The sequence below is a fragment of the Pongo abelii genome, chromosome 11 (assembly GCF_028885655.2).
Source record: "Pongo abelii isolate AG06213 chromosome 11, NHGRI_mPonAbe1-v2.0_pri, whole genome shotgun sequence".
NCBI classification, from domain to species: domain Eukaryota; kingdom Metazoa; phylum Chordata; class Mammalia; order Primates; family Hominidae; genus Pongo; species Pongo abelii.
The window spans coordinates 27,189,801-27,204,727 of record NC_071996.2 but is presented as its reverse complement, the minus strand read 5'-3'; the positions used below and the strand labels follow the sequence as shown (position 1 = coordinate 27,204,727).

The 14,927-nt window shown below is 55.6% G+C and overlaps 1 protein-coding gene across 10 annotated transcripts in view; it reads left to right on the top strand.

Annotated features, from left to right (window-relative positions):
- Positions 1-14,927, top strand: part of GLI2 (GLI family zinc finger 2) — a 256,865-nt gene that overhangs the window by 206,346 nt on the left and 35,592 nt on the right. For all 10 annotated transcript variants that reach the window (XM_054549224.2, XM_024243718.3, XM_024243717.3 and 7 more), the window contains 2 exons: positions 9,057-9,259; positions 13,068-13,253. In XM_054549224.2, coding sequence (XP_054405199.2) covers positions 9,057-9,259; positions 13,068-13,253 — 389 coding nt within the window. The remainder of the gene's footprint in view (positions 1-9,056; positions 9,260-13,067; positions 13,254-14,927) is intronic.

The window sequence follows — 14,927 nt, the reverse complement described above, 5'->3', positions numbered from 1 at the left end:
TGGCACTAGTGACGGTGATGTCTGCCACCTCCCTAGGGCCAACTCTAGGCCAATGCAACACACTTTCCATGACGAGTTCATTTCCTGGAGCTGCTGTAACACAGTACCACAAACTCAGTGGCTTCAAACAATAGAAGTGTGTTCTCTCAGTTTCAGAGGTCAGAAGTCCAAAATCAGTATCACTGGAACAAGATCAAGGTGTCACCAGGGCCGTGCACCCTCAGAGGCCCCCTGGGGAGACTCTGTCCTTACCTCTCCCAGCTTCTGGTGCTGCCAGCATTCCTTGGCTCCTGGCCATTTCCCTGTAGTCTCTGTCTCCCTGTCGCATGGCCATCTCATCTTCTGTGTCTCAGATCTTACTCTGCTGTCTAAAGACCCCATGATGGCATGTAGGGCCCACCCGAGTAACCCATAATCTCCTCATCTTCAAATCCTTGTCTTAATCACATCTGTCAAATCCCTTTTCCCAGTAAGTTCTTGTTCACAGGTTGCGGGGATAGAACATGGACATATCTCTGGGAGATCTCATGAGCCCCCCACGTGCCTTCCCTCTGCTCCTCACAACAGATTTGTAAGATCACTATCGTAACTGTTCAGAGAGGGCACATACGTGCTCCCAGGCAGGAGTGAGCTGAGGTGAGCCGGGACCCATGTCTTCCGCAGTAGTGTCTGTCCTCTTCCCTGGACACGCTCCCTGCTTCATTCATTCATTCATTCATTCATTCACTCATTCGTTTACTCACTCACTCATTCATTCATTCAGCAGACACGTATTTGAGCATGCTCTATGTCCCTGGCATGTGCGGAGCCAGGTGCAGGGCCAGCATATGGACAGAAACGGATACAGGAGACAGGAGGCCTGTGAGCTCGCAGCTGAGGATATCTGGTCATCAGCTGAGATGGACATGCTCAGGTCAGAGGAAGGAGCCACCTAACACAGAAGCACCGCAGGAGGATCCTGACCTTGACCTGGGGCTAGGGGGCACCTTGGGTGAGAGGTCCCTGAGCTGGCACCTCTGGGAGGAGAACAGGGGTTAACTGGGGGAAGGAATGAAGAGGGGAAGGGCATGACTGGAGGTGCAGACATCAAGGGGCAAAGCTGTGAGTGTCAAGCATGGCCTGTGCCAAGGACCAGAGAGTGGCATACAGGACACAGGGGAGAGACAGGCCCTGGCCACATGGGATTGTGGCCCCTCGCCTGCCGCCACTGAGGTCATAAGTCACCCTGAGAAGCAGGCAGGTGGTGAGGTTTGTAGGCTCATATCCCCAAGTGACTGGGCCTCCTTTTCTCTTCATCAGCAACAGCCGTTGGACCAGTCTGGGGGCACCTGGGTCCCGTGTTCCCACCTGCTGCTGCCGCTAGCCTCACTGTGGCCATGCCCCTGGTGCTTTGGGACTCAGCAGTGCTGTCTGTTAAACGGGACATGAAGGACCTGTTCCTGCCTGTGTCTGGCCCCACTGACCAGCACAGATCTCGGAGCAAAGCCATCTCTGGCATGCCAAGGGTGGGCTCCTCCTCTGACTCCAACCCCTGAGTGGGACAGCCCGCCCTGATGGCTGGTGCTGAGTCTGGGTGAGTCAGCAGCCCTCAGCTCCACATTGTTCAGCTTCTCCAAGCAGGCACCGAGGCTGGGGTGTGGGGGCCCCAATCCCTGCACTTCCTTCCCTTTCTCTCACATCTTAAGGAACACGCCGGTTCTTGCCCCCGCACCTTGGCTCAGGTGGTGCTCAGGCCAAATGCCTTCCCTTCTCCTCCCCAGCCCTCAAAGTCTTGTTTCTCAGGCAGAAGCTACACACCCTCCAGGTACACATCCCCCGTCATTCTCACTCCCAGGGACAGCACCCACTCCGAGGGTCTAGCATGCTCACTTAGGCCCAGCCAGCTGAATGCTGAGTTACACATGGCTGTGCAGGGTGCTCATTACCTTGACCTTTTATCTCCCACCGAAAATCTCATGGCAGCAGATGGGGAAGGGTCCTAGGATTTGATGCTGAAAGGTGTGGCCTGGGTCTGCTCCATTCTCTGAGCTGCTTCCATTTGCTCATCTGCTAGATGAGAGGGGTGAGCACTAATTGAGCACCTACTAAGTGCCTGGTGCTACACTGCATGCTTTCCATGCTTGGCTCATCCTACCTCACAGCTGCCCCATCTGCAGGCAAGGGATCCCGAGGCTCAGGGCACATAGCACTGAGGCTGTAACAGCACCAAAGCCATGATTCAGACCCAGATCTGTAACTTCAGAGTCCAGGTTTTGCTTATCAGTGGGGGTGGCCCCCTCAGCCTGCACTGCCTCAGAGTCACCTTGGGGACCAGCTGAAATTAGGCCTGCCAGGGGACCACCAAGCCAACCTTCTTGAGAACTGAGACAGCAAGGGTGGAGCCAGCACAAGCCTGCATCTGGGTGGACCATTAGAGATGTCAGTGCCCGATCCAACTTCACAGGGGCAGAGAGGCTGGCCTTGTACTCCCGCTCAGCCACCTCCACCTCTGCAGCCATGGGCAAGTCACATGACTTCCTTGAGTCTCAGTTTCCTGGTCTGTAAAATGGAGATAATGAAATCTGCCTTGCAGGCTTGCTGGATGTATTGCACATAGTAGGTGTTCTGCAAATGCTGACAACTTTGTCAGCAGCAGCAGAGTCCCTGTGGCAGCATCCACAGAGTTAACGCAGCAGCCATCCAGTGACACCTCAGTTTACTTTATCCATTCTCCCTTTTCCCCTCTTCCTTACTTCCATTCTTTCTTACTTCCCCTAGCCACCATGCTGACCCTTGGGCCTGGTCCTGAAATCCCATCCAAGGGCTTTGCCAGGGATCTCCCACTAGGGAGGGAGGGAAAGAGGGAAGAGGAAGGATCCTGCTAAGGAGAGGCCTTTCCTGGCTCTGCCCGCAGCCTCCTGGGGCAAGGACCCAATCATGGCCAGCAGGCCAGAACCAGCATCTGGAAGAAGCATAGGCGTCCTCCACTGCGGCAGAGTCAGCTGGAGAGGCCAGGCTCCTGCTCCTTGTTGATGCTGCCGCTGGTCACTAACACGTGCACAGCACACACACACACACAAACACACACACACATGAGGAGAAGGGGCTTTGGTTGGTTGTCCTACTTACCCAGAGTCCCCTGCTTATGCCTCATGCCCAGACACAGAAGGACATGCCCAGCTGCACCCTCCAGCCTTGGCCACTGTGGACAGGATGTCCAGGGACCCTCTCCTGTTCTGCAGGTGGGTGGATGGACAGGCCCGAGCAGCTATGGCTGGGGTCTGCCTTGCAGGGTGCCAGGCCCAGGATCATTCTGGGCAGTGGGAGGCTGTGTGGGTCAAAGCCTGCCTTGACAGGCCTTGGCAGTTCCCTAAGACATAAAAACTTAACTCCAAGTGATTTAAACAAACAAATGTCTTAGCTTACATAACTGAGAAGGCCAAGGATACTAGCTTTAGACAGAGGGACTCAAATCAAGAAACTGGCTCTTCATCTCTCAGCTCTGATGTTCTCTGTATCATCTTCCTTCTTGGGCTCTCCCCTGCATGGCCTCCAGCAGCCCCATGCTTGCACTCTACCAGCTCAGCAACCCTTGTGGACAGAGAGAACCAAAGACTCTAGCCAAAGCTGCTGTCTTGGGCACATACCCATCTCTGAACCAATCACAGTACTAGCGATATGGAATACATTGATCAGCTGGGCTCAGGTCACGTGTCCCCTGCCCAGAGCAGCAGAAAGGAAGTGGGTTCAATATAGACCCAGCCCAAAGCACTCTGTGGGCTATGCCCTGCCCCTCAGGCATAACCTTCACACACACACACACACACACACACACACACACACAGCTTTGTGCTCCACCCTTACTTTGCACACACTGCTTACTTTGTTGGTAATGCACTACCTCGTGAACTCCTATTCATCCCTCAAGACCCAGCCCTAACATCACCTTCTCTGAGAAGCCTTCCTGCACACTTCCAGGCAGAGTTAGAGAATCACTCCTCTGCTGGAGCCCTTATGATACTGCCCGGTAATTACCTGATTTCATGGGTCTGCCTCTTTCCCCCTGGGCTCTGAGCTGCCTGCAGGTCCCTAGGCACAGCCCTGTTGGGAGTGTGAAGAAATATAAGAAGGAACAACTGGTCAGATCAGGCTCAGACGAGCTCAGAGCTGGACTGGGGAGAAGGCAATGCATAGGAGCAGTGTCCTGAGCTGAGCAGCCTGCAGAAGGGCTGGCTGTGCCACTGGTTGATTGTGCCATGGGAGTGTGTGCAGATGTGTATCTGTGATGTAGGAGACTGTGGCCATCTTTTAAATTGAGCTCATGCAGGCAGCTCCTCCTCCCATCCTGAAGGCCGTCTCTTTGAGTCTCTGCCCAGCTGTCAGAATTCAAGGCCTGGATGGCCACGGCTCACACCAAGGCTGGGCCCCTGCAGTACAGCAGTGTGGAAATGGAAGAAAGGGAGGTTGCTGCTAGGATCAGCCTGAAGTGGTGGCTCAGACTTCACCAGTAGTCGCCTTTCCTGGTGAAATCTCCATGGCTCAATCGTCTGCTCACTGGCGCTGGCAACACCCAGGCATGATGAGACCCTTGGCTGGGGTCTGGGATGGGGGCAAGTGTCCAAGAAAGAGGGGCGCTGGACCCTGAAGGACCTGCTGTGTGGTTTGGCAATGCTGGTGTGTTTCAGGGCTGCTGGGAAGCGCCCTCAGGCCCCACATGCCTGTGTGATTCTGGTAGTTCTGCCAGTTCTGGCCCGTTCCTCTGGCTGTGTTTGGTCTGTCAAAATGAACATCTCTGGGAACATGTGTGCCCCTGGATCCTTAGCGGTCATCACAACACAGTGGGGTTGGGGGGTTCCAGCTCCCTACCCTGAGTAGGGTGGGATTGTGTGTGATGACCAGGTAGGGGTGGAGTGGGGACCAGAGACAGAGAAGGAGCTGAAATGGTGGGGAGAAAGCTCTCTTGCCCTCAGGTACTGCCCCCTCCCTGATCCTGCCCACACCCTGAGCCTTGCTTACCACCAACCAGTGTCATCAGGAACACCCACTTCCCTGCCAGGACACAGGCAGGGGCTCCAGCCCAGCCCCACCTGGGTTGGTTGTGGTTCTACCACCTGCTATCTGAGCACCCTTGGCCAAGGGACCTAGCCTATCTGGGGATGTTCCCATCTGCAAGATGGGCATGAAGTGCCTGTGTTGTGAATGTTTTATTTGAATTCACAAAGGAAATGTGTGCATGTGCCTCATCGATGGCTGGCACACAGTCAGCCCTACCCTGGGGAGATACCAGGTAAGAGCACGGCTGTGATCTCACTGGCCCTTTGCAAAAGAGACATCTCGGGAGGCTTCCTGGAGGAAGTGTCTAGACAGTCACTGATGGCTACGTTGGCCAGTGGGCCTGTCTCTGGTATTGTGTGCCCTGGGTTTCCCGGCCAGCAGACACTATATATTCCAAGTTGGCTTGTTGCTGAGGAGAGAAGGAAAGGGAGTTAATGCATATAAACCCCCTACCAGGTGCCCGGCCCTGGTCTTTTCACACCACCCTGGTGAGGCACCAGAGAGGATCAGCATTCTGGCTGAGGCTACACAGCTAAGCAGGAAGGATTAGGAAGCCAGTGCCCTTGAAGGGACAGGCATTGCCAGGTGGAGCATCCTGCCCCACCTCGCTGCATCCCGAGAGCATTTGTATCTGCCTCCGGGGGATGGCTCTGTGGCTCACATCCCCCCTCCTCAGGCCTGGCACTGCAGCCTTCCCTGGCACTGGGGAAGAGCAAGGGTTGCTCCGTACCCTTGAGTTGGACCTATTGTGGAGGCTGGCCTGTCTCTCCACTGCCCCTGATAGAGTCTGTTCTGGGATAGGACAGTGGCCTCTCCCAGCTTCCTGTCTGGTCACACCAAGGGAACAGTCAGTCCTGGACAGCAGTGTTGTGATGGGGTGGGCAGTGCCTGGATGAGGGAGTCCCAGCCTGGGAGTGAGGCCCACTGGAGGGGGCTCCTGCTTGCCTCTCACTGGCCGCACAGCATGGAGAATGACACCCCTGTCTGGATGTAGTGTGCTCGTGGTCAAGTGCAGTGGTTGGTGCCATTTTTCCATACCCACCTGCAGGGCACACAGCCAGTGCTTACTTCGTGGGGGCTGCCATGAGGAAATAGTCCAGGCAACCCTGCAGAGACCCCTGGATGTCCCTACAGAGCCCAGGGCCTGAAAGAGGAAAAGGCTGCCCTGGGCTACCCCTGGGCTCCTGATTCCTTTGGTGATGCTTGCAGTGGGAAGGGGGAGGTGGAGTCTACTTTCCCCAAACGGTGGCAACTGCACTGTGGAGGCGAAAGTCCCAGCTCCTCCATGTGTGACCCAGGCCCCACCTGCCATCTCCAGGCCCAGCTGCCTCCATGGCAGCCCCAGACAGTGGTGTGCATGTGACCATGGCAACACCTCACTCCAGGCCTCTCAGGGGAGGCTCATCTGGCCAGTGGGATCCGGGTCACCTTGGACAGACTGGGCCTGCTGTGTGGCCTCACCGTGTAGCTTGAAATCCCCATGTGATCACTGGCTATCGCAGGGGGCCTCAGCTGTAGTTGGCACACCCCACAGGGCAACCTTGGTGCCAGGGAGGCTGGCATTCCCGGGACCTGAGCAAGCCACCTAGGGCCACCGGCATCTGATTACGGACTACTGTGACCTCAAACCCTGGCCGGCATCCTGCAGGCTCTGGGAAACTTCCCTGCCTGGAGTGTCCGGGGAGGACCGAGAAGTCAGGACAGAAGGCATCGCAGCTATTCTCTCAGCCTGTAGACACCCTGCATTTTGCTGAGCCACACTCAGCCTTCCAGAACTTGTATCCTTCAGCCCAGGTCTGCCCCCAGGAGCCATACAGAGGTGATGTTGTCCCAGAGCCTTCTCTTCACAACCCACCCATCCCGTGGCAGGATGTGAGTGTCATCCTGCTGCAGTCACAGACCGGAGCCCACAGGACCTGCCCTTGTCCAGAGGTGCATCAGTCTGGTCCCACTTCTCCTCTCCCGGGCACACATAGCAGCCCCTGCCTAGGCTAAAGCTATCTGTTAAGCCCTCCACATTTCATGCAGTTCCCATGCAGAGGCATCCACCTCTACAGGCAGGCTGTGAGTGAGAACGTCTTGAGGTTGTGACTTGTGACTTATTCCACAGTCTCCCTCCCATCGAGCTCAGTGGCTGGCACACAGACATGTGGCTGTCACTGATTCTGAAGGTACCTCTGAACACCTGCATGGCGCCAGTTCCATGCCAGGTGCTGAGCATGTAGAAGAGCCTCGGACATGCCCTGCTCCCAGGCAGGGCCTGGGAAGCTGGCAGATGCACCTGTCAGCTTGAGCCTGGAACACTGCATCCTAGGGGAGCAGAGAGAAGGGATCTTGAGCCAAGAGAAGGGGCTTCAGGGAGGGTGCCACCTGCTGGGCTGACAGGGATGAGAAGGAGTTTGCCACCCCGGTATAGGGTGCAGGAAGCCATTGGAGGCCAAGGATTGGTGTAGGCAAAAATGCAGAAGCAGGTTCGTGGGATCTACATGAGCAGGGCAGTCACGTCTGCTGAAGCTAGACAACCAGACAGCGGAAGATTCCCTCCAGGCCCGGCACAGCGGCCTCCCAGGGGGAAGTTTGTGAAACCCAGATGTGAGGACATCTGGATGTCACCTGTTTGGGTCCTGGTTTGTACTTTACTGTAAGCCCAGTTTTTGTGCACTATTGAGCATGATCAGTAATTATCTCTGGTTTGCTCAGCCAACAGACAAATCATTTTCTCCCTGAAATAACCAATTCCAGCAGTGGCCTTTCACACGTCCAGCATCAATCCAGTGTGAAGATTGTGAGGGCCTCCCGGGCAATGCTAGGTTAGCCCTCAAAGTGTGGTTCTAACCCTCTAACAGCAGTTCTCCTTTCATGACTGCCTGCCATGTCTCTGGCACAGTTTTGGAGACTTTCATCCTCACGACAACCCTATGAAACAGACACTATTATGATCCCCATTCCACAGATGAGGAAACTAAGGCTCGGAGAGGTTACAGTGTGATTTGGCTGGGATTCTAACCCAGGTTTGTCTGATTCTAACACACTCTCTTTTCTTTGCACAATGTCAAATTATAGACTAAAGAATAAAAATGAAATCTTGGTAAATGTGGTTGCTGGTGACTTAGCTGTGGTTTTGCAGCTGCTTCACCATAAAGTCTGATTCATCTTTAATGAGTGAGTTTTGGAGTAGATTACCTCAAAATACACCTGCAGCTGCATAGAGGCCCCAGGTCAGCAGGCCTGACATAAGGGCCTGAGGTCACGTCGAGTGGATTCCGTGACTCTTGGTGGGCAGACTGGAGGACATGGGGGTGGGCCCTGGCCATGCCAGCCCAAGCCAGGGGCACCAAGCCCAATGCACGCCTGACTGTTGGGGCATCTGAGAAGGGTGGCTCTGTTAGCGCTAGGAGGAATTCCACAGAAGGAGAGTGAGGAGATATTCCAAGATTTTAGTTAGGGCTCACCAATTTCAAAACTCACCTTGAATCCTGACCCTGCGGCCAAGCTGGTCACACCAGCAACCAACCATCCAACTGAAGCCAGAAATTCTCCACCTGTAGGACATCTTCTGATCCCTCTCTTTTTTACATATCCTGTTAGCTGTATGAGCTCTTTGCATTTTACCCATGGTATTTGTATTTTCATATTCTTTTTCATACATGTTTCTGGCATGTAGGCCTGTGCCCAGCCCCGAGGAGGCACTGGGGAAGCCGCAGTACAACTGTGTGGGCGGCCCGCTGTGCCCGTGCTCCAGCATGTCCAGTCGCGGGTGCAAGGTCCATTCCCCAGCGTGGGACTGGCGGGTGGGCACACGCACCAGCGTGGAGCTTTCACTCTGCATTCGCTGACTAATGCTTGAGAGTTCAGACTCTAATTCACAGATGACCAGGGGATGTCGGTGTAGCAAATAATAAGTGCAGGTTGTTCTAGAAAGTCTTTCCAGGAGATACAAGGACTGTCCATGTCGGTTTTGGGGTCTTGGTGGGGTTCCCTCTGTGTCCTCCTTCTTAGACGGCTGCCCATTTTCTCTGCAGGCCCCCCGCCCTCAGCGGCAGCCCTGTCATCTCTGACATCTCCTCGATCCGGCTTTCCCCGCACCCGGCTGGCCCTGGGGAGTCCCCATTCAACGCTCCCCACCCGTACGTGAACCCCCACATGGAACACTACCTCCGTTCTGTGCACAGCAGCCCCACGCTCTCCATGATCTCTGCGGCCAGGGGCCTCAGCCCCGCTGACGGTGAGTAGGGTATGGGGATGGGGAGGGGCAGCTAGGGCATTGGAGCAGGGCTCAGCCAGCCTCTCTCACACTAACACTGTCAACTCCCCCCAGCCTTGGTCCCTTTGAACGGTGACCAGGCTGGTGTTCTTCACACTACTTCCAAACAACAAGTTTTTTGGGTTTTATGCTCATTAAAGAGCCCTTGGTAAGCACTCTTTTGCATGCAAACCATATATGATCTATTGTAATAATAACGGTAAGGGTCTATCCTAGTAGGTCTTGTGTAGCTGAGAACCACTGGTTGTAACCAACCAAAGTCTGCAGAAGCTGTTGTTAGGAAAGGGGATGTTGTGTTGGGGTGTCTCATGCAGAAGGAAGGCAGAGTGGGCTGGCTGCTGCCTGCATCTCTGTTAGATCTGCCCCTTGCAGGTTAACACGGGAGACCTCCAAGTGGTGGCCCAGGCCCTGGGGCTCTGGGGATGAAGCTGTGGCATTGTGTCTCTCAGTTCAGACGTTTGAGAGAGAACGTTGATTGGCCCATCTCAGAGATCAGATGGCCACCCCGGTGTGACTAATTTCAGCCAGAAGAGGGCAGGGTCACATGGTACAAATATGTCTTTATATGTATAAAGCAGATCTAAAGTTTTATACTTCTAGTCCCCACCCACCCCACCAACAGACACATGCAAACACATATTAGTAACCCAGTCATTTAGGGGCTAGTCCCACCCATGCTGTCTCCCTGGGAAGTGCACCCCCATCCATAGCATGGCATGGCCCCGTGCCGCCCCTGACAGTGCTGTTAGCCACTCGTCCCCATCCTTGAAAGCAACCAAGTGCATCTTCTCAGAATACACGAAGCTAAGACTTGACCTCTCAGGCTAGAGGACATTTGCAACTTGAACTTCAGAGCCCCATGGGCAGAGGCTCTAGGAAATATGGTCCCAGTGAGCCTCTTATCACTACCAGCATTCTCCCCGAGAGGAATGCATCCTCTTCCAACTGGTGGGTGTGACCATGAGTTGAAGCGGAGGCCTGGCTCTGAGAATGTGCAGGCTGGAATTCACGATGAAAAGGAGGCATCCAGTTTTCAAATGTGCAGAAAGACTCCCTGAAGCATTGACTCATCTTCCTGGCATGGAGGTTTGCACTTTGCCTGGTCCTCACCAAAGAGAAACCAAACAAGGCAAATAGTTGTAGCCAGGGGGCTGGAAAATGGCCAGCTGGAAGATGGTACCATTCTGAAATGGCCCCTCAAGGTCAGAACTCAGTCCTGAATTCTGCGTGCGTCCCCTGTGTGGCCTTGACCAAGCTGGGGTGCCCTGAGGCCTGTGCTGCCTCTGTGCCCGGCTGCTGTCTTGTGGACAGTGGGCCCAGCCCTGTCCGCATCACTCCTGAGGTCCCAGTGCTGGGATTACAGGCGTGAGCCACCGTGCCCAGCCCATGGTGGGCTGACCACGAGTGAGAGGACACAGGTCAGGTTCCGGAGTCTGCCTGGCTCACGCTAACACTGTCAACTCCCCAGCCTTGTTTCCCTCGGACAGTGACCAGGCTGGCGTTCCTTCATACTACTCGTGAACAACAGGTTGATGCTCACGCCTAGTATGGCAGCTGAGGGGTGCCCCCCAAAACACAGGTCCATCCTAATCCCCAAACCTGTGGGTATTCCCTGTGGGTATTCCCTCATCCCCTGCAAAGACCCCAAACCTGTGGGTCTTTGCAGATGTCATTAAGTTAGGTCTCTTAAGCTGAAGAGATCATCCCAGATTATCCACATATGCCCTAAATCCAATAACAGGTGTCCTTACAAGAGACACACAGAGAAGGCAGACACATTCATGCCCACCCAGGGACACACACAGAGTCACAGAGGAGAAGGCGATGTGAAGGAAGAGGCACAGATGGGAGTAATATGGCCACCAGCAGGAAGCCGGCAACCAACAGAAACTGGAAGAGGCGAGGACCCATCTTCCCCTTGAGCCTCTGGAGGGAGTGCAGCCCTGCCAGCACCTTGATTTCAGGTTTCTGGCCTCCAGAACTGTGAGAGAATAAAGTTCTGTTGTTTTAACAACAGTTAACACGAAGTTTATGCTGATCTGTTACAGCATTTACCCCGGGAAACTAATACACATGGTAACAGGGTTCCCAGGGAAGAGGCGGAAGGAACCTGGCTGCTCTCCCAGGGCCAGGGCCAGAGGGCCAGTAGAGATGTCTGTGGGAGGAAGGAACAGAGCACCCTCCTGGAGATGCTCAGGAACCAGGGACGCTGTATTCCACTGACTGCAGTGTAGCCCGTGAAGAGCTGGGTGGGCTAGGCACAGTGGCTCATGCCTGTAATCGGATTTTTGGAGGCCAGGTGGGAGGATCGCTTGAACCCAGGAGTTCAAGCCTGCAGTGAGCTAGGATCACACCACTGCACTTCAGCCTGGGCAACAGAGTGAGATCCTGTCTCTAAAAAAAAATTTTAAAAAGGAGCTGGGGGTGGTGAGACAGAGCTGCCCCTGGAGGAGAGGCCTTCGACTGATGGAGCGCCATGCTATGCATGAGTTCAAGATAAACACTGAGGTAGCTCCTGGAACACCCACGTACCCATTTACAGCCCCACAACATAGCAGGGACCTGGCTAATTTGCATGGCCCTGAATCCCACAGGAAGTAGACCAGATACGCCAAGGCCTCATCAGCCCTTGGGCAGTGACCAAGGATGGCAGATTAGGCTCAAGAGCAGCTGGCAGGAAGTCTGAATTCGAGTCCTGTGTGCCCTGCTCGGTACCAGCCCCAGAGCCTGCCATGTGAGGTTAGGAAGCTCATCAGCGATCCGAGGCAGTGTTGGCCAGACCACGTGTGACTGGGGACAAATGGGATCTTCAGGGAAGGTTTTGAGGGAAGGTGGGCAGGCAGGAAGGCGTAGGGGAGGGAACTTTAGGCATGGACAGGGGAGGCAGAGGCCGTGGGTGATCAGCCTGGCTGGAGGCCTGGACTCTTGGGAGGTGCAGCAGGAGATGGCGAGAAGGAAGCAGAGGAGGACGGCAGCTTCCATGGCCCGGTCTCCTCTCTCTGCCAAGCGCATGAGAGAGCTCTTTTGAAATTTGTCGAGACTGCAACAGAGAGGCCATAGTGCACAGTGGTTAGGAGCTTGCTTCCTAGATTCAGACTGCCCTCTTTGCACACCTGTGGACCCTCGATGGGGGTGCTAGGTTTCCAAGCTCCCGTTCGTTTCCTGACACCTTCCTGCTGAGGGCCAGCCTCCCTCAGATGCTCTGAATTTCATCCTCGCTGCCTCTTTCCCAAGCCCTGGGCAGGGCTGACCTTAGGGTTGAAGCAGACAGCCCCGAGGCTCTGCGCTGCAGGGATAAGGATGTGTGCAGGCCAGGAGCTTTATCTGGCCAGGCCTGGCGCCCCAGCAGCGATCTCAGCCTGAATGTTCAGGCACAGACTGACCCGGCCCAGCTGCGTGCCGCCGAAGTGCGTCTGTTTGCACCTTCTTTTAACTTGGAAGACTCTGCAGGACTATGGATCCTGTTGGCCTGGGGCTCCGGGATTCTGAGGAGCATGGAGGCAGAGGAGGGAGAGATTGTTTATGAATCTAATGAAATGGGGGAGTATGGAGGTCGGGGTCTGGCCTCCTTCAGCAGCAACACCGCAGCTCATGCTGGCCAAGCCCAGGCCCAGCACAGTGCAAACAGTGGGGCAGTGGGGGAAAGTGCCGAGGAGAGAACCCCCCACACCAGGTGTGCATTTCTCTCTGCTTTTTTTTTTTTTTTGGCAGGAGAAGGCGCAGCCAGTGCCAGGTTCTGACAGCTTCTTTCTCTCCCCTCTGCCCACAGTGGCCCAGGAGCACCTTAAGGAGAGGGGACTGTTTGGCCTTCCTGCTCCAGGCACCACCCCCTCAGACTATTACCACCAGATGACCCTCGTGGCAGGCCACCCCGCGCCCTACGGGGACCTGCTGATGCAGAGCGGGGGGGCTGCCAGCACACCCCATCTCCATGACTACCTCAACCCAGTGGACGGTGAGTGCCGGCCCCAAGGGGCTGAGGATGGGGCTAGGGGATCTCCTCTTGAGGCTGAGAAGCTCACTCACTGTTTCTTTTGGGGACAAGGGCCCTTAAGGAGGGGTTGGGCTCTACCCCGATGCCTTCCAGGATGGCTGTCCACAGGCACTGAATCTTTGGACAACACTTACTGAGTCACCATGGGTCAGGAGGCATTGTAAGCATCTCAGACACCACAGCAAACGAAGCTGGAACTTACAGTGCGATGGGGAGAAACAGATGCTAAGCAGCTCTAGGAATTACATATGAAAGTAGCCAATTACAAATGGACCGGGGAAACAAAGCAGGGGCGGGGGAGCGAGCACTGGGTGAGTGGGGTGCAGTTTGGAATGGGGAAGTCAGAGGAAGCCTCACTGGGAAGTTGAAATCCGGGGAGCGAGTGCTCCAGGCAGAGGAAACTGCAGTGCAAAGGGCCTGAGGCAGCAGTGGGCCCACCGAGCTCAAGACACAGCCAGGAGGCCAGTGCTGGCAGTGAGGGGTGGGAGTGGGGGTGAGGCCAGAGTTTCCAGGCGGGGTCTTGCCAGCCAGTGCACCTCGGAAGAGACTGGCTTTCACTGGAGATGAGGCTGGGCAGAGGAGAAAAGAGAGCTGACTGTCGCACAGAAGGAGTCTCCTTCCGTGCTGATGTGAGAATTGATTTGGGGGCAAGATGGGCGCAGGAGGTCCAGCTGGTAGAGGTGGGAAGAAGGGGCCGGGTCTCAGGAAGACCGTGAAGGTAGAACCACAGGATGTGCTCCCAGCTAGAATATAGAGTTGAGAGAAAGAAGGGAGTTGAAGTTGATCGCAGGGTCTCGGGCCTGAGCATTTGAAGGATGGAGTAGTAAATGAGCTGGGAGGCTATAGGTGGGGCCCTCTTAGAAGGGAAGGAAGTCAGGTATCCCGGGTAGATGAAGCTTTTGGTGCCTGTTAGACACCAAGTCCTTCCCACCCACCAAATGCCATCCTCACAGCTGCTTTCACAGGGACACCTGTGACCCTCTGACCACGAGCCTGGGGTCAGCAAGGAGCCCATGTCAAGGAATAGTGGAGGGGGTGGAAGGCTCAGCACCCCCTCTCATCCCCCAGTCAGTGCCACTCCACCTGCAGGTGCTGGAGCCCTGGCCAGCGGCACACAGGGAGGCAGGGCAGCCAGTAGAGCTGGAAGCCACCACAGGGGACAGGCAGGCACCTCCTGCAGAGCCAGCCTCCCGTAGCCCTGCCTGGGGCGGCGTTTTCACTCCCTGATAGCCCACGGCGGGGAGACAGATGCCTGCAGGAAGACCATCCTGCAGGGGCAGCCCTGGTGCCTGCAGGGCTGTGCAGCCTGTAGCAGGTTGGGGTGGGCTGGTGGGAAATCACGTGGGACCAGGCAACGCCATGAGACTCAGGGTGGGCTGCTGCCTTGGTCACCCAGACCCTCCCTCAGGGCTGTGTTCCAGGGGAGCCCTTCACTTCCCTAAGGCCTGGCTGACATCTCCCTCCTCCAGGAAGTCTCTCTGGAAGCCTCCTCCTTTCCTTTCCCCTGCCCGCCTCTGTCACTGGGACAGCTCCCTCCTCTGGCTGCTACTTCACTCTGCCTGGCCCACCTCATACTTACAGCAACCACCTCACGTGGCTCCTCAGCTATCTTGAGCATCTCCTGCTTCCCAAGAA